The sequence below is a fragment of the Gekko japonicus genome, unplaced genomic scaffold, assembly GCF_001447785.1.
Source record: "Gekko japonicus isolate JY-2015 unplaced genomic scaffold, Gekko_japonicus_V1.1 scaffold3213, whole genome shotgun sequence".
Taxonomy (NCBI): domain Eukaryota; kingdom Metazoa; phylum Chordata; class Lepidosauria; order Squamata; family Gekkonidae; genus Gekko; species Gekko japonicus.
This window is the reverse complement of record NW_015170371.1, coordinates 131,299-155,996: the sequence shown is the minus strand read 5'-3', so window position 1 is coordinate 155,996 and position 24,698 is coordinate 131,299. Positions and strand designations below refer to the sequence as shown.

The following is a 24,698-nucleotide window of genomic DNA, read 5'->3' as shown; positions in this document are numbered from 1 at the left end:
TAGCCCATACTGCCCTGCATCTACACTCTGCCATTAGCAACAGTCACTCACTTGTCTAAGTATGAAATTACCTTCCCTGTTTTATTTATTTTACTATGTTTATAGTCCATTCTTCTCATTGTGACTCAAGGTGGCTTACACAGAGTAAACAGATGTGATCAATAGGATGAGGCATTTAGTGAGCAAACTAGAGCCCCACCCTGCCTGCTTCAGGTGTGTCCTGGCCAGACTGAAGCGGCTGCCACCCTCAGCCAAGGGGAGCTGCGCCTGCAAGTCAGGCCCCTCAGCTGATCTCCACCATCCCTTTCCCTTTATAGTATTTGTTCTGAACCATTCAGATTATAGTATAGCCCTATTGTCTTTACAGAAATGCCCTTCTGAACAATTCTATTTTGCACAGTTGGCTGAATTACAGGAGCATGGGAAATTTCCTGACCTCCCCAGACAAGGCTTTTCACACAGTAGGGGCCAGAACAGAGCATGTACCTGTATGAGCAGCTGCTGATCTTGCCCATTTGCAAGATGGCCCTGATGAGTGAAACCAGGGGTCATTTGGGGGGGGACGCGGGGGGATGCCATCCCCCCGGGTGAGGTGCGGGAGGGCGGGGCCTGGAGCTCCCTGCTGGTGCCCGCTGGAGGTCGCCGCCGGCTGTGGGGAGGACACACTTCCGGTGATGTCAGGGTGTGTGGCATATGCTAATGAGTTATGCTAATGAGTCCCCCTAGCTCTTTTTCTACGAAATGACCCCTGCTAAAGCCCGCTGTGACTCTGCCTTGGTGCAATCGGCCTCATGAAAACTGAAATTGTGTCTCCTTTGTCCTTCTATAGGCTTCTCACCGTTACCCTGTGAGGCCAGGCAGGGGTGGGCCGGGAGCAGAATGCCAAGATGGTAGCCCCACCACACATCCCTGGTCCAGACTGCCTGCGCCCGTTCACCCGTGAGTCCTTGGCGGAGATCGAGCAGCGCATTGCCGAGGCGGCGGTCAAGGACTTGAAGGCGCACCATGAAGAGGTTCTGGAAGAAGTTCCGGAGCTCAAGCCCCGCAGTGACCTGGAACAAGGGAAAGGCCTTCCGATGATCTACGGGGACCCACCCTTGGAGTTAATCGGGGTGGCCCTGGAGGAGCTTGACCCCTTCTATAAGAATCAAAAGGTGAGTGGGGAGAGTTAGGGGAGAAGAAGAGAGGGGCATTGAGGCCTTGTGAGTCTGGCCATGGAATCAAGCTGGATACACGCATCCCAAGTGCACATCATAGAGCAGATGCCTTTCTAAAGTCCAGGGCTATTTTTGGGCAGGAACGCACAGGAACGGAGTTCCGGTTGGCTCCCGAGTTGGCCACAGCCAGCAGGAACTCATTAGCATAATAGGCCACACCCAACAGCAGAAACTCATTAGGACTGGCTACATTAGGGGTGTGTGGCCTAACATGCAAAGGAGTTCCTGCTACAAAAAAAGGCCCTGGGTTTGGACAACAAACAAGGTAAACAGAATAAGAAGCAAAAGGTGGGTGTGGCTGGATAAGCACACTTCTGGTAACATGGGGGTGCGGCCTAATGTGCTAATGAGCTGTGCTGTCAGGGCTGTGGCCTAATATGCTAACTGATATGCTAATGAGTTCCTGCTGGGATTTTTCTACAAAAAAAGCCCTGCTAAAGTCCAATGTCTGGAAGGGATGTCATCGCATCGCCAGCAATGCAGGGAAGATCCGGTATTTGGGCAAAAACTATATGGTAGAAATGTCTTCTATTACAGAATTTCCCCCCCAAATAGTAGAGTGTCCCTGTGTCACTGGCAACATAATGACCTCACTTCCAGTGTGTGTTGGAAGTGACTTCACCGCACTGCGGATGATGCAAGCCCCTAGGCCTAGTTTTTCTGCCGGTAAGTCTCCCCCACCCCCACCCGTTGCCATGGAGTACCTGGCAACTCCAGAATGTAGAGATCAGTTCCCCTGGAGGACAGGGCTGCTTTGGCGGGTGGAATCTGTGGCATTATACTCTGATGAGGCCCCTTCCCAGACTCCACACTCAAATCTCCAGGAAGTTCCCAACCTGGAGCCGGCAGCCCCATCTGAGGGGCAGGGCAGGGAGGCAGGGCTTTACCAGTTCCATTGTCCATTGAATTTCTGCCATGGTTCCCTCCAGTGTTAGAAGTGTATACGATGCCACCAAAGGTAGTGTGCAGTGGGCATGCCCTGGCAAGTTTCTGGCAGTCACAGCAAATCCCCTTCATCCAAAGGCTGGTGAAGCAAACCAGAAATAGACCTGTCCTGGATTCAGATTCATGTTCTCGGCCACCACGGGGAATCTCCTCCCCCCTTCATCTGCCACCACCTCGACTGTGTGAAGCTGGAATCGGTTTTATTCCTTTTTGTTGGCCTTCGGCACTCAAGGCAAACAGGTGCAGGAAGACTGCACCTGGGCACTGACCAGACCCGGCCCACTTGGTGTGGGCACCTTCCATCCATACCCTGGGAACAGAACCGCCACAGCCCTGCCCCACACGAGGCTTGGCTGGCTCTCGGCCACTCTTTTGAAACAGGCTCTGCAGCCAGGGTTCTGACTCTTGGGGGCAAGCAAGATGAAATGTGAGGAGCGCTTTGCGTGGAGTTCCATGTTCTCCCCCCCAGTCTAAATAGCTGGACTGAAACTCCATTTGAATTGGCACATGCAACAAGCCCCACCCCCTTCCTGCTAAAGCCCGCTGTGACTCTGCCTTGGTGCAATCGGCCTCATGAAAAATGAAATTGTGTCTCCTTTGTCCTTCTATAGGCTTCTCACCGTTACCCTGTGAGGCCAGGCAGGGGTGGGCCGGGAGCAGAATGCCAAGATGGTAGCCCCACCACACATCCCTGGTCCAGACTGCCTGCGCCCGTTCACCCGTGAGTCCTTGGCGGAGATCGAGCAGCGCATTGCCGAGGCGGCGGTCAAGGACTTGAAGGCGCACCATGAAGAGGTTCTGGAAGAAGTTCCGGAGCTCAAGCCCCGCAGTGACCTGGAACAAGGGAAAGGCCTTCCGATGATCTACGGGGACCCACCCTTGGAGTTAATCGGGGTGGCCTTGGAAGAGCTTGACCCCTTCTATAAGAATCAAAAGGTGAGTGGGGAGAGTTAGGGGAGAAGAAGAGAGGGGCATTGAGGCCTTGTGAGTCTGGCCATGGAATCAAGCTGGATACACGCATCCCAAGTGCACATCATAGAGCAGATGCCTTTCTACAGTCCAGTGTCTGGAAGTGATGTCACCGCATCGCCAGCAATGCAGGGAAGATTCGGTATTTGGGCGAAAACTCTATGGTAGAAATGACTTCTATTACAGAGTTCCCCCCCCAAATAGTAGAGTGTCCCTGTGTCACTGGCAACATAATGACCTCACTTCCAGTGTGTGCTGGAAGTGACATCACCGCACTGCGGATGATGCAAGCCCCTAGGCCTAGTTTTTCTGCCGGATGTCAGGGGGTGTGGCATATGCAAATAAGTTATGCTAAAGAGTTATGCTAATGAGCTCCTGCACCTCTTTTTCTACGAAATGACCCCTGATCAGATGTAAGAGGCAGACGATTCCTTTAGAAGACAATTTGCAGTGGGGCTAGAGGCTACTGGAACCCTCTTTCTTTCTCTCTTTTTCTTTCTCAGACGTACATCCTTCTCAACAAAGGGAAGACCATTTTCCGGTTCAGCGCTACTCCTGCCCTCTATATGTTAGACCCGTTCAATATTGTCCGGAGGGGTGCCATCCAAGTGCTGATCCATTCATATCCTTCATGCTGGCTGGGACCGTGGGGTGGGCCCTACTGAGGGTTGTTGTGATTTCTAGAGAATGTAGATCTTGACAGCCATAGATTCAGGAACACGTCCTCGTGCTTTGTGGAGGCGCCACTGACAGCAGCGGGTCTTTGGCCTCTCCAGACTTAGGATGCTCTGAGCTGCAGGCACATGACGAGAAGACACCTTATGTCGGAGTCATGTGACCGAGAGAGTAGGAACCAGAATTATGATCTCACCAATGTCAAGTCCAAGGCTATGGGGCAGGGCTGCCAACCTCCAGGTGGGATCTTGTTGTGTAGCAGGGTTCAAAAAGACAAGACACAAACGAATGCTGGAAACTCTGAACTCTCGCCAGGCTGAGTACAGATATTTATTCAAAATAATTCCTCCGTCCCCTCCTTTTTTCCTCCCTGCGTAAGGGAAATTTACAGGCATACGTTCATGGCATGGAATGTGTTGATCCCGAAAGCTCACAACTGACAAAAATGAATCAAGCGCTATGAAAATAAATTTAAGATACTGATGGTAAGGCATGTTTGGTCATATCGAATCGTGATGCCCCAGTTCAGTAGCTCTGGTGCTCACGTAAGCATTCCATGTACATTTTTCTCCATGAAAGGAAGGATTAGTCCATTGCTTTTCAGTGTTATTAGGGAATGTTTCTCAGGTGAAATCTTTCTGTGCATATAAGAATATTATTTCACCCCTGAAAGAATGGGGAATTCCTTGGTTGGGGAGACCCAGAAAGAGCACTGGGTAACAGTCTGAGCAGAACCGTATCCATCTGTGCTCATTCACTGGAGTGTTTGGCCTTGGTTTCAGACAGGGTTCTTTTTGTAGCAGGGACTCCTTTGCCTATTAGGCGACAGACCCCTAACGTAGCCAATCCTCCAAGAGCTTACAGTAGCCCCCTGTAAGAAGAGCTCTGTAAACTCTTGGAGGATTGGCTACATTAGGGGTGTGTTGCCTAATATGCAAAGGAGTCCCTGCTACAATAAGAGCCTAAGAAGTTCCCATCTAAACGTGCCCAATTATTAGATTTGTTGGAGACCTTGCTTTGAGTACCCTGGAGGTAAGGTGGGTTGGTACCAGTGAGAAAGTCTTCTCTTTGGGGGCACTATATTTGTGGAACTTCCTCTCCGGGCTTATTCACTAAACATTTAATTTGGAACGATTGGCTTGGCTGTTTACTGCCACTAGCCTGGGTTAATCTAGTACCTTTTTGTCCCTGAATCGGTCTGGTTACAGACTCTATCTTTGAACAAAAGGAATTTCAGACCCTGACTCTGTCTAGTTTGCCATTAGAAATTGTGACTTTGGCTGAGAATGTGCAATGATACAGCATTGAGTGATTGTTGTGCATTCCATGAGGAAGTCTGATCCCAAGTAGCTGTAAACACTAGGAAAGCACTTCTTAGTACTGAGAGAAAGCTTTAGTTGATAGAGGGGGCAATGTTCTTAAAACTTGTCTAAAGCTTGTCCAAATGGACTTTTATACCAAATGGACTTTTATAACAGACGACTCAATGATGTTTGGCCCTAACTGATAATATGGGGTAAGGAGAATTATGGATTGCTGAATTTTTGATCTTATTTGAACAAAAAATGAGAGAAAATTAAGTCATGCCTCCTCTGAGGAGTGAGGTGCCACCATGGTACTGGGAAATGTAGAAAACGTCCAGGAGGAAAGCAGGTTTGCAAGCAGCTTTTCTTTTCTTAGGAGCAGCTTTTCTTTTCGTGACAGAAGTACCCTTTTTTTTAAAGTCCTCCTGCTCTGGGGATGTCTGGAAGTCTTGGGGCCTCCAAAGACCTCCCCCTCCCCTCTCCTCCTCCTACTTCCAAGGAGTTTGAGGGTTGAGAGACCCAGAAGCCTGTGAGAGTCCTGTCTCTTCACCCCCTGGATTCTTGAATAGGTAGCTATGAAACTGCACCAGCTTTCTGGTGAAGAAACTGAGCTAAAAATTAGAAGGTCAGAAGGGTGGCGGGGTGGCAATTAATAGCTTGGCTTTTAGATTTAGATTGGGTAATATGCATTAAATTTGCTCTCATGTTTGCAATGTTTTGTTTCAAGTGTATTGGCAATGCCTAGCGGTTTGTCCATGCTTTTTCATATGCATTCCTGTATTGTTCACCTGATTTAGTTTGCAGTTTGCAATTTGTTTTGTAGTGTATTGTGCAATAATGTCTTCCAATAAACCTTTTAATTCATATCAGTAACACTCTGGAGTCTGTGTCTTCCTACTGACGGTTGTGTACCCACTGGGGTGATAAGAACCCATCGGAATAGAGTCCTCCTGCTTAAGGGGACTGAATTAACAGCTTGACTGGCTTTTAGGATTGCCAACTATGGGTTGGGGAACAACTGGAGACTTTGGGGTGTGTGTGGAGCCTGGGGAAGGCAGGGTTTGGGAAGGGGAAGGATCTCAGTGGGGGTCACCCTTTGACTCTTCCTTCAGCGTTCTCTTAAACTAAACTCATTTTTAGAAGTTCCCTGTTTTTGAAATTAAATTTGACCATGGTAGACTTTCTGTCCAACTTTTCACTAAATGTACATTGGATCTTATAGCACATTGGCCACTGTTTCCAGTTAGCTTGATGACATGTAGGTCTCTCACCAGATGCTGAACACTGCTCAGTATTTAGTTCAGGACTGTCTCCCTTCTAATTGGTAACAGAAATATATACATTAATCATATAAATGGAAAATACCTTTTTCAAATAAGTCATAATGGTATTTGAAGGACAGTTTAGGGCTCTTCACATCCCATCTTCTCATTATTATGCTAGGCAACCAGTAAAAACTCCTAAACGCCACATATTTCTCTTAATCTCTGTCCACAATATTCAGTTTCATTACTATGATTTGGCTGATTTATCTGCTCTCTTCTATATTTTAATGGCGGGAGCTGCAAAGTAACCCCATAAATTTGTTTCACTTCCTTAAGTTGTGATACTCAAGGTCGTTAATGCCCCTAAAATATTCTCTGCTTACAGCACAACTAGAAATGTGCTCTCTCTTGTCCAATGGCTTGTTTCATAATTACCAGAGGCACAATATCATCTTGTGTTTTTTTAACTGATTTATAATGAAGGGATAAATAGGAAATGAAAATGGAACAAAATACTTTATAAAAATATAATAGCTGCAGCTGCAATCTTGCATACAGTAATGAGACAGCATAAATAGAAGTTACACATGAGCAACTATGCACAGGAAACTCAGGACTGTGCATAGGATTACCGTACCTCAAAAAACACAACAAAACATCAGTGGGAGTGATGCCAAAGAAATAGTGGATGAGGACAGCATTCCAAAAAGACAATCATCTTGCAGCATGAAGCCCAGATAAAAGATTCCAGCAATGAGAGTTGGTGTTATTTGGAACAAACTGTACAAGCCAGCTTCCTTTCCCCAGAACAAGATGTGGGACACCATCAGTTTGCAGATAAAGACTGAAGTGGTGCGAAACAACGAACTTTTACTTATCCACCTCCATGGAGCAGAACAAGCCCTTCCACCTTTGGTTCAACTGTTGTGATACCACATTAATATGTTCCACAAACGTGGCCTGCTCTGGGTACAAAAACTGTAACTTGCACTTCCTGAAACTGCTATAAGAGATGACATTTCCTGAACTCATTCTCATGGCACCTCCTTCAGTCCAATACTAGAACCCCACTGCCATGGCTATTGTGCCTGCATGGCTGGTACCAGTCTTCTTTCTAGAAGCCCTACGGAGTCCTTCCATTATCCCAACATGAGAGCGGGAGGGGAAAGGAAGAGAAGGGGATCAATGAAGGTAGATTGGTTAGGAGATTTCTCCATACGTGTATGGTTCAAGCACTGTAAAATATTTCCCTCCCTCCCTCCCTTCTTTTCTTCCTGAAGACGAACAAAGCAAAAATGTATAGACAAAGAGGGCAGGGCTAGAGTGGTGCTTAAGAACATAAGAACATAAGAGATGCCAATGTTGGATCAGGCCAAAGGCCCATCCAGTCCAACACTCTGTATCACACAGTGGCCAGAAATACCAGTGCCATCAGGAGGTCCACCAGTGGGGCCAGGACACTAGAAGCCCTCCCACTGTTGACCCCCCCAAGCACCAAGATGACTGAGCATCACTTGCCCGAGGGTACCTATCTATACCTTGTGGCTAATAGCCACTGATGGACCTCTGCTCCATATGCTTATCTAATTCCCTTTTGAAGCCGTCCATGCTTGTAGCTGCCACCACTTCCTGTGGCAGTGAATTCCAAGTTATATATTATTATAAGATTGTGCAACCTATTCCCATTTTTCACAGAGGCCAGTAACACAACAGATAATCCCCTGGTGCTCCGCAATATGGAAAACGGGGCAGCTGTTTGTCAGTTTCAGAAAAAGTCTGGTCAGTTTCAGCAGTGGGTTTCCCCCCTTTGCCTTCCATCCTTTTTGTTCCCTTCCATTCAATGCACTAATTAAAAAATGCACATAACCTGGCCCACAAGGGTTTAAATGGAAGGTGCTTGCTGGACACTTCTGTACAGCTGGGATAGGGCAATTGCATAAATTATAAAAACCTTTGGGCACCACCCCCCACACGTCACAAGTGGCATTCCACCCTAATATAGAAAAGTGTGTTGCAGAATAAATACAACGGAGGAAAAAGAATGGTGTGTAAAGTGGGCGCAAAATCCGAAGTCAAGATTAAAACCTTACCACTCTGAAAATCTGCAGTAAGATGTGTGTGCCATTGTCTGACCATGAGATGTTGACCGTTAATGCTTACAGAGCCAACTTATCTATTTTGCACAGTAGGCACACTTCCGTGGACCCACAATACTTTTAGGGCCCACGGAAATGTGGGTTTTTTAAAATCAGATGGGGGGAAATAAGCTTTTAGGGTCAAAGAGAATGTTTTAATTTTTTTCTCACCTCAGAGAAAAAAATGAAATTTTAAGGCTGATGAAAATTGTTTACGTTTTGCCTAAAACAAAACAAAATGTTGAAGTATTTAAAGTTATATCAAAAATAATTTTTAATATAGATATTACGATGGCAGGAGGGGCCCATGAAGGCAAAATTGCCCAGGGCCCACAAAAGTCCTCACGAGTCCCTGAATGCTTGGGGTGTGGGAAGAGAATACCACTCCATGCTGTCTCCGTGCCCAGAAATTTTTTGCAGAAATGGGAACTGACCAATGTTCCCTCTAAGCTGTGGAGTCTTGTGAGCAAAAATTCTACTTTGTGAGCTACTGGCATTAAAGTTGTGAGCGAGCGATTTGGCAGCTGCATAAATCAGTTTGCTTTGGAGCCATCCCTTCCTGAGCTAAGACAAAAATGTGTGAACCGGAGGCTAAAAATCTGTGAGCTGGCTCACACTAACTCAGCTTAGAGGGAACTATGGAACTGACCTCAGTGACCTCCCTGTCAACATTTGCCCATGTTTTGCAAATGGCAAGTCTTTTTAGGGCCATATGTAAGAGTTTCATCCTGGAAAACACCGCAGTGTTGCAAGGAATCTTATGGCATTTGTGCTCATCTCATGCCATCTTGCACAGCTACTTGGGGAGCTGGGGCGGGGGGGAGGCAGATCCAATCGTCAGACAGGCTGCTCTGCCTGGAGCTTCAGTATGTGCCCCACAGAATTTCAAAACAGCTTTGCTCTGTACAGCAGGCTCGCCTGCAGGTTTTCAAAATCCCTTCGGCTGTAAAAGCTGTTTGCCATATGTATATACTTTTTGAGAAGTGCTAGCCCAAAGCTCTGTTGAGTGTAGCTGAGTTATACTGCCTTTCTCAGCAGGCTTGCACCCTTCTAAGTCCATTTGAACTGCATCTCTGCTTAGGATGGCGCTGTTACTTTTGCTCTCGCTCCTTGAATCCCTGCCAGCATCGGGGCTTCTGCTGACCCACGTTTATCAGAGGGGTTTGACATAAAAATTCCAGTAAGGCCCGATTGTCTTTCCTTGACTTCATTCCAAATTATTCAGCATGTTTATAATGATAACCATCTTAACCAACTGTGTCTTCATGGCCATGAGTGACCCGCCGTCGTGGGCCAAGAACGTGGAGTAAGTATTTGCGTTTCTTCCGTCTCCCGCTTCTTGTCCTCCGCAGATTACATAAGAACATGAGAGACGCCAGTGTTGGATCAGGCCAAAGGCCCATCCAGTCCAACACTCTGTATCACACAGTGGCCAAAAATACCAGGTGCCATCAGGAGGTCCACCAGTGGGGCCAGGACATTAGAAGCCCTCCCACTGTTGACCCCCCCCCAAGCACCAAGAAGACAGAGCATCCCTTGCCCCAGACATAAGAACATAAGAGAGAAGCCAATGTTGGATCAGGCCAGTGCCGGATTTACGCATAAGCTAAATAAGCTACAGCTTAGGGCCTCGCAATCTGCTGGGGCCTCAAATAAAAACACAATATAAAAAATGATTTCAAATATTAAAAAGGTGTATATATTTTAAATTTTTCTGAGACCAGCTGATGTAATTTAAAACAGTAGGGGGCCTCTGGGTTTTGTATAGCTTAGGGCCTCAGCAAGTCTAAATCCGGCCCTGGACATGCATAATCTTATAAGCCTCAATCATGTCACCCCCTCAGTCGTCGTTTCTCCAAGCTAAAGAGCCCTAAGCGCCTTAACCTTTCCTCATAGTGTTCCCTATGAGATTCTTTGCCTGGTTTTTTTAGCTTCAGCTGGGGGGATGAAGGGAATCTTGATGGAGCAGGAATAGGTAAAAAAAGGGATGATTCACCAACAGCTTGAATTTGGGCTCAGCTGTCGGGCCTGTGCCTTGCCCTGTTCTTTGGCTGGGGAGTCCAGCTTTTTGGAGAGAGCACTGCATGGCCCAGCTTGTAACACGTGACCAGGCCAGCAGAAGAACCAAGCCCTTGCAAAGCTATTCAAGAAACATGGAGAAATAACGTTTTTCATCTGGGGCATAAGTTTAGCAAGCAAGCCATGTAACGGGGGGAGAATTATGTAAAATGTTGATCGGTTACACTAACCTTTGTTTATTAAAGGTAGGCGTGATATCTTGGGATCTCTCGTCAACTGTTGTTTTCAAATGATGCAGGCTGGCGGGAAGCTGTGGCTAGATGTCTTGCACATCGGGCTGCCAAGTGGGAGCAGGTGGTGGGTAAAGCCCCGCTTTGGAGGCTCGATTTCCGCCGCTTTTAAATTCATTGTTTCATTGATTTGCTCTGTGTCCGTTTTATTCATAATCCCACCAACCAATGCTTGAAGGAATGGAAAATGAAATAAGTAAAATAAATATTGATTTTCTGTAAAGTGGAAACGTAATTTCTTTTACACGTTGTGATGATCTTAGACCTCCCTCAACCTCTGACTCTTTCTCTTTTTTTTCCCTGTTTACAGATTTACTTTTACAGGCATCTACACCTTTGAGTCCATGATCAAGATACTTGCTCGAGGATTCTGCATAGACAACTTTACATTCCTGCGAGATCCATGGAACTGGCTGGATTTCAGCGTCATTGTTATGGCGTACGTTGGGTCCCGGGTTCAGACATAGGGAGGCGGGAATGGCTGCATATTCCCCCGGCCGAGGGGCCCTGGCTGCCAGCTCCCTCACCATGATTTGGCTTATGTAATGCCAGAAATAAGACAGGAAGCCTTCCTTCTTGACTCAGACCACTTTAGAGGGGACAGGGGTGTGCCTGAGAGGGCACATGTCGTACTTCCGCACCAAGGCCAGAGAGACACTGCTTGGGCCTTCCTGGTCAGGCTGCCAGCCAGTGTTCCCTCTGAGCTGCTGGCATTAAAGTTGTGAGCGAGCGATTTGGCTGCTGCATAAATCAGTTTGCTCTGGAGCTTAGAGGGAACATTGGCAGCCCTCTGCACTTCTTTTGCTGCTAAGGTTGGACATGGACACATCTGTTCTACACAGCTGGAGCAAATCCAGGCTTTAACACCAGATTGCTTTTGCCCACAGCCTGTCCCAGCTTCAGAGCTGTCCTTCCATATTTGCGAAAAGCCGAGAGACCTTGATAGCTCTGGTTCCCCCCTCTGTACCTTGCCTCTTAATTAATGGCTCTCTCACCCTCTCTTTCCTAGTTATGTCACGGAGTTTGTGGATTTGGGCAATGTCTCTGCTCTGCGGACGTTCCGTGTTCTCCGGGCACTTAAAACCATCACGGTTATTCCAGGTGAGTGAAGCTGGGTGGGCAGGTGGAGTCTGTTGTGTACTGAGCCTGAGCAGTACCTGGAAACGGGCTAAGCTTGTTCCACCAGAACAATAGATAGCCAGGATCCTGGAATGGACCTATAGAGTAGTAGTTGTAACGTAAATAGCCTATCATTGGTGGTGGGGTGTGCTGGGGTGTGGTCTTTGCAGGCTTTATAAGCAGGGCTGCAAGGCCAGTTTCTTAGTCTTAGAGTTGAGCTGAAACCACTAATAAACTATGAGCTGATCACTATACGAGTCTCGAACCCAGTATATTTCAGAGTCTTTGACTTATTTGTGCAAATCAGGTTTCTCATCTAGGGGTGTGTCTGTTATGGTTGAACCTCATCTGTACCCTTTTATTGTAGAGGCCTTGAAGCTACATAAGAACATAAGAGACGCCAATGTTGGATAAGGCCAAAGGCCCATTCAGTCCAACACTCTGTGTCACACAGTGGCCAGAAATACCAGTGCCATCTGGAGGTCCAGAAGTGGGGCCAGGACACTAGAAGCCCTCCCACTGTTGGCCCCCCCAAGCACCAAGAATACAGAGCCCCAGACATAAGAACATAAGAGACGCCAATGTTGGATCAGGCCAATGGCCCATCCAGTCCAACACTCTGTGTCACACAGTGGCCAGAAATACCAGGGGCCATCAGGAGGTCCAGCAGTGGGGCCGGGACACTAGAAGCCCTCCCACTGTTGCCCACCCCCCCAGCACCAAGAATATCGAGTATCCCTTGCCCCAGACCGAGAGTTCCTATAAGAACATAAGAACCTAAGAGAAGCCAATGTTCAGTGGCCCATCCAGTCCAACACTCTGTCACACAGTGGCCAAAAATACTAGGTGCCCTCAGGAGGCCCAGCAGTGGGGCCAGGACACTAGGAGCCCTCCCACTGTTGACCCCCCCCCCCCAAGCACCAAGAGCATCCCTTGCCCCAGAGCCCCTATCTATACCTTGTGGCTAATAGCCACTGATGGACCTCTGCTCCACATGCTTATCCAATTCCCTTTTGAAGCCGTCCATGCTTGTAGCCGCCACCACTTCCTGTGGCAGTGAATCCCACGTGTTAATCACTGTTTGGGTAAAGAAGTACTTCCTTTTATACGTTCTAACCCGACTGCTCAGCAATTTCATGGAGTGCCCACGAGTTCTTGTATTGTGAGAAAGGGAGAAAAGTACCTCTTTCTCCACCTGCTCTTTCCCATGCATAATCTTATAAACCTCGATCATGTCACCCCTCAGTCGTCTTTTCCATTTCCCCCCCCAAACCAAGATTTCCTTTTCCTTTTTTTCCAGTTCCCCCCCCCCCCCCCCAACATAGCCCTTGGAACATTTTTTGTCATCAAGTCACAGCTGACTTACGGCAACCCTGGGGGGTTTTCACGACAGGAGACGTCCTGAGGTGCATTGCCACTGTCTGCCTCACGACCCTGATATTCCTTGGAGGTCTCCCATCCAAATACTGACCAGGGCCAACCCTGCTTAGCTTCCAAGCTCTGATGAGGTTAGGCTAACCTGGGCTATCCAGGGCAGTGAGTTAAGTTCTAAGCACTTGACTAACCCAGATATTCCTCCTGGAAGGAAAGGAGAATCCTAATGGTGAAGCAGAAGTAAAAATGTAAAAACTACACAAATTGAAAACATTTCAAAGTCCAAGATTTAGAAATTAATGTTAAAAAACTGAACATCCCAGTCTGTAAAGGTAAAGGTAAAGGTTCCCTTGCTCGAAAGCCAGTCGAATCCGACTCTAGGGTTGCGGTGCTCATCTCTGTTTCCAAGCCGAAGAGCCAGCGCTGTCCGAAGACATCTCCGTGGTCATGTGGCCGGCATGACTAAACACCGAGGCGCACGGAACGCTGTTCCCTACCCACCGAAGTGGTACCTATTTATCTACTTGCAATTTCTTGCTTTCGAGCTGCTAGGTTGGCAGGAGCTGGGACCAGAGACAGGAGCTCACTCCGTCATGCGGCACACTCGGGTCTCGAACCACTGAACTCCTGACCTTCCACAGTCTGCAGTCTGTAGGGCACTCTTAAAAACAACTCTTGCGACTGGTATTGGGTATCAGGCGCCCTTGAGAGGCACAGAGGGGAGAGGAAGTTATTTCAGAGCATCTGTCAGTATTCACATCAGGGAGAAGCGAGCTTTAAAAGACCCGCGTGTTTTCGATGGTTGCAGTGTCATTATTTTTAAAGTATGCTGTATGTCACCTTGAGAAGTGGGAAAGAAACATTAAATTAATGCAGAGAAGTGAATGGGCTCCCAAAACGGTTAATGTGACAGTTGTGACCATTCAACAACTGTCAGAAGCCTTCTCTTGTTGCCGGTAATGAACGTCAGTGCCTGTTCTCCCCCCCCCCCCATTAGGGCTGAAAACCATTGTGGGCGCCTTGATCCAGTCGGTGAAGAAGCTTTCGGATGTAATGATCCTCACCGTATTCTGCTTGGCCGTCTTTGCCCTCGTCGGCCTGCAGCTCTTCATGGGGAACCTTCGGCAAAAGTGCGTCCGGTGGCCACCCTTCACCAACGACACTTTTCAAGAAGATGCCTTTGGACTTGATAGCGACCCCTTTGGCAACGGGACCCTTGGCACGCTGGCAAACGCAACTCTGCTCAGTAACGTGACGGCCAACAGCACTTTTGACTGGAACGAGTACATCAATGATGAAGGTAATGCTGGTGTTCGGAAGATGAGTTTTGACTTTTGTCCGGGCTTAGAGAACATAAGAACATAAGAGACGGCAATGTTGGATCAGGCCAAAGGCCCATCCAGGCCAACACTCTGTGTCACACAGTTGCCAGAAATACCAGGTGCCATCAGGAGGTCCACCAGTGAGGCCAGGACATTAGAAGCCCTCCCACTGTTGACACACACCCCCAAGCACCAAGAAGACAGAGCATCCCTTGCCCCAGAGCCCCTATCTATACCTTGTGGCTAATAGCCACGGATGGACCTCTGCTCCATATGCTTATCTAATTCCCTTTTGAAGCCGTCCATGCTTGTAGCACCCACCACTTCCTGTGGCAGTGAGTTCCATGTGTTCATCCTTCTTTGGGTGAAGAAGTACTTCCTTTTATCCGTTCTAACCTGACCGCTCAGCAATTTCATGGAGTGCCCACGAGCAATGTTCCCTCTAAACTGTGGAGTCCTGTGAGCAAAAATCCCCTACCTGCTCTTTCCCATGCATAATCTTTTAAACCTCTATCATGTCTCCCGTCAGTCGTCGTTTCTCCAAGCTAAAGAGCCCCAAGCGCTTTAACCTTTCTTCATAGGGAAAGTGTTCCAACCCTTTTATCACTCGAGTTGCCCTTTTCTGCACATTTTCCAAAGCTATAATATCCTTTTTAAGGTGTGGTGACCAGAATTGCACACAGTCAGACTTCCTCAGGTGCACATGAAGTGAGCTTATGACTGGATTGCCTTGACAGTTTTCGCCAAAATTCATGTTGAGCCCCATGCTTAGCAGCCTTGAGCCTATGCAATAGCTGCTTGTATTAGTGCTTTGGTGATAAATAACAAACAGTGATGGAGCAGAAGAACTTATCCCTCCAGGGTCATGACCAGGTTCGTAAAGTGACCTACTTGATAAATGACAGATTGGTCACGGTTCATTTTTGCACACATGTTAGGAGAAGAAGAAGACATTGGATTTATACCCTGCCCTTCACTACCCAAAGGAGTCTCAGAGCGGCTTACAAACTCCTTTCCCTTCCCCTCCCCACCACAGACGCCCTGTGAGGTAGGTGGGGCTGAGAGAGCTCTGACAGAAACTGCTCTTGAGAGAACAGCTCTTATCAGAACTACGGCTTGCCCAAGGTCATCCAGCCAGGTGCAAGTGGAGGAGTGGGGGAACCAAACCCGGTTCTCCCAGATTAGAGTCCGCGCACTTAACCACTACACCAAACTGGCTATCAGGAAGTAAATAACTCTCAAAATAATTCCTCAGCGTTTCAGGAGTTCTGTTTCTCTTTAATCTGCACGGCTGAGCAGAACTCCAGGGCACAATCAAAAGCCCTGCTGGCCAAAAGCTCCGCCTGATCCTGCCCATCTTCTAAAACCCCTAGTGGGCACCAATGTTCCCTCTAAGCTGAGTCAGTGTGAGCTAGCTCACACTGACTCAGCTTAGAGGGAACACTGGTGGGCACCAGGAAAAGTGGGGGTGGGCACCATGATGCTCACGGGCACCAGGTTGTGGGCCCCTGAGTTGGGCTTTGCTTAGGAATTCAGTACAGAACTTCCCCTTTTAAGCCAGATGTACTAACTGCTCTACCACACTGCTTCTTGTCAGCTGCTGTCAGGAGTCAGCTAGCCATTGTTCCAAAGTCTAAACTTGCATTTCCTCCCCCCCCCTTCTTATGAAGCCAATTTCTACTTCCTGGACGGTGCCCTGGACGCCCTGCTCTGCGGGAACAGTTCTGATGCTGGGTGAGTGAGGTCTGTCTTCCCCTTGGGATGAGGAGGGGCCGAGGTGGGGGCCCAGTTGGGGAGGGAACGTCGTCCGTACTCGGCTGTCCCACCATTCATTTGGATCCACTTGATAATGTAAAGAAGGGCAGAGCCACTGTGCGGGGTGGATCGTTTCCTCGAGTCCCGTCGGACCCCAGGCCGAGGCAGATGTTATGTCAAGGATCCATAATCAGATCTTATTTATTTATTTATTTATTTATTGAGATTTTTACCCCGCCCTCCCCGTGGAGCTGGCTCAGGGCGGCTTACAAGGGGCAAAGTCCATATAAAACAGATAAAAACAATAAAAACATTAATAACAGTTGTACTCAATTTAAAAACAAGATTGTCTCCGGATACGTGCCAGATGGTAAACAGACAGTTCTCCAGGGATGATGTTAACCTATAGCCTATCCTAACCAGGTAAATCCAGTGGTATCAGTCACGCAGAAATTGTGGTGGATCTTCCCCGGGCCATCCTTAACCCCGATGTTGTCCACCACATTGGTGGCGGTGGAGTGGCGGCCCCTATGTGAAAGCCTGGCGGAAGAGCTCCGTCTTACAGGCCCTGCGGAACTGCGTAAGGGCCTTCTTCTGCAAAAACAGCCTGCTTTTGGAAATTGCCTGCTGTTAGCTCTGGGGGGGAATGCAGTTTAAGGCCTGTCCTTTTCCTTACTAGGACTAAAAGCAGTGGGGTGGGGGTGGCATTTTGGGTTGGGTGTGGTTTCCTCACCAGTCATAAACTGCACCCATAACCCTGGGATTCTGATTCTGGGTGTTATGTACGCGGACCGCCACGAGGGGTCCACGGCACAGGCAGGAGCTTCGCTCCCCTGAACAATAGGAACAGTTCCCCCTGCACCAACCAATAGCCACTTTGGTGGGAAATTCAAACCCTCCAATGGGACTGTGGGTGTGCTGGGTGGGTGTGTATATAGTTGGCCTTGCAGGGCCGTTTTGCAGTTAGATGTTAAGGACAATAAACGTGTGCAAACGCATGTCGTCGTCCGAGTCCTTCATGTGGCGAACCCAGTACTTTTCACGGGGCGTACTCTCTTTGAGATAATTTAAGGCCAGGGACTTCCCGGGTATATGGAGGGCATCTGCTGACATTTCTTCTTGCTTCCTGTGACTCCTGGCAGGCACTGCCCAGAAGGCTACCTCTGCATGAAGGCTGGTCGAAACCCAAACTACGGCTACACGAGCTATGATACCTTCAGCTGGGCCTTTTTGTCACTCTTCCGCCTCATGACTCAGGACTTCTGGGAGAACCTCTTCCAACTGGTAGGGCAATAGGGCTGCCCGTTCGGAGTTGGGAAATACCTGGAGATTTGGGGGATGGAACCTGAGGAGGGTGGGGTTTGGGGAGGGGAGGGACTTCGGTGGAGTAGAAATGCTATAGAGCAGACGTGTCAAACATAAGGCCCAGGGGCCGGAACCAGCCCATCCAGGGCTCTTATGCGGCCCGCAAGCAAGTACAGCAAGGGAGGGAACCGGAGACTGCTTGGGGGAGGGAAGTGGGCGGAGCCATCCTGATTGTGGCTTCAGCATGGCGGAACCTCTTCTGCAGCAGTCAAGCAGCGTGGGAGCGTTGTCCAGTGCTGCACCGCCAGGTCTCCAGTCCACCCATGTGGGTTTTCCTTTGCACTCCCCGCCCAGCCCATGAGGCCTTGCAGTGAGAATACACCAACTCGGAGCTCACCAGCTGCTGTCCTTTAGACAGTTTATATCTCTGGTACCTAGCATTGCATTTTATGGCACACATGGCATGGCCCAGCTCGACAGAAGTCACATTTATGTCAGATCCGGCCGTCATAGCAAATGAGTTCGACACCTCTGCTATAGAGTCCACCTTCCAAAGTGGCTACTTTCTCCAGGTGAACTGATCTCTGTTGCTCACAGTTTTTTAGCCTCCAGCTTACAGATTTTTGTCTCAGCTCAGGAAGGATGGCTCCAGAGCAAATTAATTTGTGCAGCAGCCAAACTGCTCACTCACCACTTTAATGCCAGCAGCTCACAAAGTAGAATCTTTGCTCACAAGGCTCCACCGTTCAGAGGTAGCATTGGTTGCAGTCCCAGAAAATCCAGCCACCACCTGGAAGTTGGCAACCCTGTAAAAGTGGGTTCCAAAGCCTGTGACAGAGGGTCCCAGGCATTTGCAGCTGTATTCATTTGTCGTCATGCCAAGAAAATTTGGACTTGTGCAATGCGCCCTCTACGCTGTGGAGTCCGGTGAGCAAGAATTCTACTTTGTGAGCTGCCGGCATTAAAGTTGTGAGCGAGCAATTGGGCTCCTGCATCAATCAGTTTGCTCCGGAGCCCTCCTTCCTGAGCTGAGACCAGAATGTGTGAGCCGGAGGCTAAAAAAACTGTGAGCTGGCTCACACTCACTCGGCTTAGAGGGAACACTGCTTGTGGGCCATCCTACCGAAAAGGCTGGGAAAGCGCTGATCTCTGACACAGAGAGAACTTGGGTGGGAGCAGGCCCGTAACTAACGCGGGGCCCACGGGGCCTGCCCCCTACCAGTTTTTATGGGCCCCCTTCCTGAGTCTCGGCTCCCCTACCCCAACCCCCCTGATTGCCTGTCAGCCTGTTGGCAGGGAGGACAAGGGCAGTGATTTCAGAGGCTGTCCCTGGTGCTGTGCCACGAGAAGAGGTACTGGGGCTCCTTGGGAGGGGGGGAGCTGGACCCGGAGGCTGTGGCTGATGCAGCCCTTGCCCTGGACCCTTTGATTGGATTAGCAGGCGGGCCCCCACAGGCTCCCTCCCTAAAAAGTCCTTAGCTACGGGGCTGGGTGGGAGGCTGGCCTTTGTCTCATTTCAATGGGACGAGGAGAAGGTATCTTTTTTTTCTGCCCGGAAGAAACTATTTCTGTTCCTTGCTTTTCCCAGACTGCAGTAGAAATGAGAGCTCCAGGGAGAGGATCCATGCATTGAGGGGTATCCTGCTCTCCAGAGGACTGGGGTTTCAGCTGTGGTCACACGGGCCTCTGGTTCTGAGTCTCAGGAGGGCTGCATTTGACCTCCTAGAAAGGTTTGGTCTCAGAATAGGGTTGCCAGTCCACAGGTCCCGGCGGGGGTTCCCCTGGTTTGGGGGCCTCTGCCCACCCCCAAACAGTGACATCACAGTACGACGTCCCCGATGCGGTGACATCACCCATAAGTGACATCATCACGACAATGCTCTGGTTTGAGGACAAAACTCTATGGTGTCAGGACCCACAGCAAAACAACGAAGTACATGCTTCCAGGAAGGTTTTACTTTTATTGAAAAGCCATAGATGCAATAACATGAACACTGTTAGGAATGGCGGGCTACCTGTGCGCATAATAGGATATAGGGCATTCGTATGCGCCCCCCCCACCAGCAATACCCAATTAGGTGGACTCCCGCGCGCGGGAGATTGCAAGACTCTCTAACGGTTGCGAAGCTGGGAACGGAGAAGCTCCCACGGAAGATAGACACCACAATCTCCTCCAGTAACACTTTACAGATAAGCGTTGCAGCTTTGAAGCAATGAAGCGCATGGGAAGGAAGGCAAAGCATTTAGAAAGCCTCTCCACACTCATGGCAGCTTAGCTGACATATGGGTTTGAAGCCGGTTTTACCACAGAGTTTTGCCCTCAAGTCGGATCGTTGCCACACAACATCCCTGGCACGATGGCATCACTTCTAGGTGACGTCATCGTGTCAGGGATGTCCCGGAACGCCCTCCAAATCCCCCTGCCAGCGGGACAAGGGGACCTGGCAACCCTATCTCAGAACCAGGTTTGCAAATGTCACCAGATATTTGCAGTAGTAGCACACGACAGTGCCCTTGAGCATACACAGAGTGCTTCTGAGTAACCCAGGAGAGTACTTGCAACTGGACATCAAGGCTGGCTTGCAGGTCCGTATGGTGACTGGTGACTCTTCTCCCCCCCACAGACCCTACGAGCTGCTGGGAAGACGTACATGCTTTTCTTCATTGTGATCATTTTCCTGGGATCGTTCTACCTCATCAACTTGATCCTGGCTGTGGTGGCAATGGCCTATGCCGAGCAGAATGAAGCCACGATTCTGGAGGAGCAGGAGAAGGAAGCAGAGTTCCAGCAGATGTTGGAGCAGCTGAAGAAGCACCAGGAGGAGCAGCAGAGGCTGGTGAGTCCCTGTCTGTCTGTCTGTACAGCAAATTCCAAACGCAATACAGGGCTTCATGAGAAGATAACTGTTTATTGGTGAATCCAGTACTAGAGACACGTGTACAGCTTGTGTCAGGAATGGGCACCATTGTTTTAAATGTTGGATGTTTTACTATGTATTATATGTTTTAAAGTTATTATGTATAACATGTTTTAATTATGGCATGGTTATTACCTTGCCCTTGTTAGCCGCCCCGAGCCCATTGGGGAGGGTGGGATACAAATGCGAAAAATAAATAAATAAATAAATAAATAAATACGAGGGCCTCTGGCTTATACTAGAATCAAACATCCCCCCCCATGTAAGCATAAGCCAGTGGATACATCTTGCACGCGCGGGAAAAGCAAAAAGCCGTTAACTTTCCCAGCCGAGTAAAACTGCAGCTGGAGCATCTACAAGGTCAAGCATAAGATAGCAAACAGTGGGTGAGCCAGGGAGAGCTGAGACAGAAAGTGGGAGGGCACCCCTCCACATTCCAGACCTATGACAGGGCTACCTGACAGCCCAGCCGGAAGGTGAATGTTGCCTTGCATGGCCCCAGGGCAGCTGTTTTGCAGGGCTGGCTTCTTTGGGGCCATGAAAAAGTGTGCCAGAGGGACACGGGGCCTTCCTTACAGCCTGTTTACGGGTTGGGCCGGTGGCAGTGAACCAGCACACAGGCCAAGTAGTGCTGGTATCAATACGACAACATGAGCCCACGGAGGGTAGCACTGTCCGAAGACGTTTCCGTGGTCATGTGGCTGGAGATTCCTTGTCCTACAGAACTCCCACCAAGGTAACTGGAGTCTAGTACTGCATTGTTAAGAGTGGTGAGAGGCTAGATTCCCATCACCCTCTTTCAGCTGGAGGTATTCCAAGGCTTGCACTTTAGTTTTGGCCCAGGGTCTCATTCCCGGTCTTCATCAGGCTGGCTTTTTATGCTCCCACTCAAGCTGGGGACTTGGTTTTGAGCATGGCCATAATCTCAGAAGTGCCCGAGGACTTTCTCGTGCAGACTGGCTTAGGCAGGTGTGGTATAATTCCCAGTGCCAGCAGAGTACTTTATATCTGAATGCTTTCTGTTTATTTGGCTTGGTGGGATTGCTTTGCCATTTTGTATTGATTCGTCCCCCCTCCTGCTTTCAGGATGGGCTGAAATTAAAAAGAAAACTTTTGAGGGTGTAGGTTTCATTTCTACAGTTGTGGTCGTAAGGCCATTAGCAGGCAACGAGATCGAGAGCCAGCTCTCCTCCTTGGAATCTGGAGCACGAAGCTCTGAGCCAGCACTTTGCAGCTTCATTCCTGGGGAGTGACGCAGCTTCCCAGCCTCCCAGCTTTGTTTACCGACAGCAGAAATATACCTCGGAGTCGGCGAGTCTTGCCTTTTGCTTCCTGAAGCCCCACTGAGCCGCTTAAATCGAACAGATATATAAAGGGCCCGTCCTCCCGCCGGCACTGACCTAGATGACCACACCAAGGCCCACTGTCTCTCCAGGCGAGCATGTTTAGGGGAGCTGAAAGTGGTGTCAACTGTTGCCAAACAAGTTCTCTAGGTTTTTGAAATAATATGGAGTCCCGCAAAGCCCGCTTCACCAGGGGCGTATCCCTCTTTCAGACCACCCCATCCTTCTGAAAGATGATGGTCTCTTCCCCCCACCCCACGTACCCTTGTGCATGTAGACGAGGGGTCGTCAGCAATGTTCCCTCTAAGCTGTAGAGTCCTGTGAGCAAAAATTCTACTTTGTGAGCTCCTGGCATTAAAGTTGTGAGCGAGCGACTGGGCTGCTGCACAAATCAGTTCGCTCTGGAGCCCCATCTCTCCTGAGCGGAGATGAAAATGTGTGAGCCGGAGGCTAAAGAACCGTGAGCTGGCTCACACTGACTCAGCTTAGAGGGAACACCGCCTTGCCCAGCTGGGTCCCTGATGGGCTCGAGGGCATTCTTCTAGAGAGATCTCACCACACCAAGGTTGAGGGGGGAAAGCCCAGAAAAGAGACAGAGGACAGCTTTGCGTGGATGCTGCATACAAAAGAACACGACAGATTGGGGGGGGGTCTTCCCTGTGGACGTCTCCTGTATCACATGACGGCCATGCAGGAAGTGTGCAGACTCATCCCAGCCCTCCTACGTGTGTGATTTTTGGCATTACATATTCAGAGAATTCCCTTCTGCCTTGCCATGATTTGACGGAAACTGAAAAGTACGCAAACGGAGAGTGATTTCAGCAAAGCGTACTTAATTCTATCCGGAACAAGACAACTTTGGCCGGCTCTCAGGCCAGCTTATATCCCCTGAGAAACCGCCACCCAAAACACACCCCTACTTCCCTATAGGTTATTTACAGTGGCCGAGAGTCCCATAGGCTCTCGGCCGGGAACCTAGCCCCCTGATTGGAGCGGGCTAGGATCCGCATAGTCCATTGTCTCTTGGAGCGAAGCTCTGCGTTTGTCTCTGGACTTGTCTGGACTTGCCTGGACTGGATACATTACAGAAACCCTGAAGAACTCAGTGCTGAAACAGTCTTACAAAGAAGCTTTCATCATGGCCTATTTCCCAAGGTGGATTCAGAGTGACCGCTACCTGGCAACCAGATTTACGCCTCTTTCCCCTTCTGGATCCCAACCTGTTATGTCAACCCTTCTTCCGGCCTTGGGTGTCCTCTTCTGTTCTTAAAAAAACCCAGCCCCTACGGGAAAGGCATCTCCGGCATGCTGAAGTTCCGTAACAGCTTCTTGTCTGGCCGGCTGCTTCCGCCTTCCTGACCCGGAGCCACCCTTCACAATCTGATTTTTGGGTTGGGCAAACAGCGTCCTCGTTTATGAAGGCTTGTGCAGAATGGTGTCTGTATGGGGGGGGGCGGGCGCTTCTAATCTTTCGGGATCTGGATGTAGATTTTCTGTTTCATGACAGCAGATATTATCTTTGTGCTGAGGGTGTTAGATTGCCGCTAACAAAGATCCAGAGAGTGATTTCAGCAAAAGTGAACAGCTTTATTGAAGGTTCGAACAAGCGCTTGAAGCGGTGGCGCAGGCGGTAAAACGCCTGCCTTAACATCAACTCTGAACAGCCACTATGGCTGTTCGAGAATCACCGCGGTCGGGGTGAGCTCCCGACCCTTGTCCCAGCTCCCGCCCACCCAGTGGCTCAAAAACAATTAAATAAATGCAAGTAGACAAATGGGTACCTACCCTTAGAGGGGTAGGGGGCACCCTCCTCCGACGAGGTGTGTGGTGGAGGCATTGGCGACGGCGACAGGACATCGGCTGCAGTGGAGCTCCGACGGTGGAGGCAGAGTGGCGGCACAGCGGCAGCAGCGGCACAGTCGGAGGAGCGATCGGAGGAGCGATCCCTGGTGGCCTGCAGCAAGAACACCATGCGGCTGACGTCGGCAAGAGGTGAAGTCCTGGCATCACCGGAAGTGTGTCATAAGGCCACACACCCCGCATCCCAACGGTCCCAGCGGCCGCCGCTGGCCTTGCAGCTCCACTACCGAGCCCCATGAGGCCGGCGGGAGTGCAAGGAAGCCCCGCGAAGACCCTCCCTGGCCCCAGGCAGGCAGGGGTGGGGAGAGACAGGGAGGAAGCAACTTACCCTCCCTCTTCTCCTGCCTCCTCCTGGCTGAATGAGGGCTGGAAGTGGGGCGGCTTCGTCATGTGCCCCGCCCCCCATACCTCACCCGGGGGAACTGCGATCCCCCGCGATCCCCCCGAAATGACCTCTGCCGGAAGCAGACATGGATCGTGTGCTGAATGGTCCCACCGAGGGAAGCCACTGTGGTCCACCTTGAGCGCCAGGATGAACATCCCGACCAAAAGAAGGAAGCCGAGCCAAAGAAACAACAGCCCACCACCTGGGTGCCTGTACAAATGTGGCCTTAGTTAGGGAGGAAACGTTCTTAGAACCCCCTATGTAAACCGCCCAGAGACCCCTAGGAGTCAGGGCGGTATAAGAAATCGAATATATAAATAAATAAATAAATAATAAGTCATAACCAGAACAGTTTAACATTGGGAGCTAGGCTCCTTTTAAACATTCCCAGGCTAACGTAGCCACGCCTCTGTACAATAAACAACCAATGAGGTTGTGAGGATAATGTCCAATTAGAGTCTTTCCCTCGCAGGGAACCGGTGCTGTCCTGGATTGGTC

General features: G+C 49.5%; 1 protein-coding gene across 1 annotated transcript in view; it reads left to right on the top strand.

The window, feature by feature from the left end:
• Nucleotides 1-835: 835 nt before the first annotated feature.
• The window catches only part of SCN4A (sodium channel, voltage gated, type IV alpha subunit), a 120,792-nt gene continuing 96,929 nt past the window's right edge, over nucleotides 836-24,698 (top strand). The window contains exons 1-9 of the mRNA XM_015418240.1: nucleotides 836-1,154; nucleotides 3,635-3,755; nucleotides 9,729-9,819; nucleotides 11,133-11,258; nucleotides 11,829-11,920; nucleotides 14,310-14,612; nucleotides 16,305-16,368; nucleotides 17,532-17,673; nucleotides 20,319-20,531. Of these exons, the coding sequence (XP_015273726.1) occupies nucleotides 888-1,154; nucleotides 3,635-3,755; nucleotides 9,729-9,819; nucleotides 11,133-11,258; nucleotides 11,829-11,920; nucleotides 14,310-14,612; nucleotides 16,305-16,368; nucleotides 17,532-17,673; nucleotides 20,319-20,531 (1,419 nt within the window). The 5' untranslated portion in view covers nucleotides 836-887. The remainder of the gene's footprint in view (nucleotides 1,155-3,634; nucleotides 3,756-9,728; nucleotides 9,820-11,132; nucleotides 11,259-11,828; nucleotides 11,921-14,309; nucleotides 14,613-16,304; nucleotides 16,369-17,531; nucleotides 17,674-20,318; nucleotides 20,532-24,698) is intronic.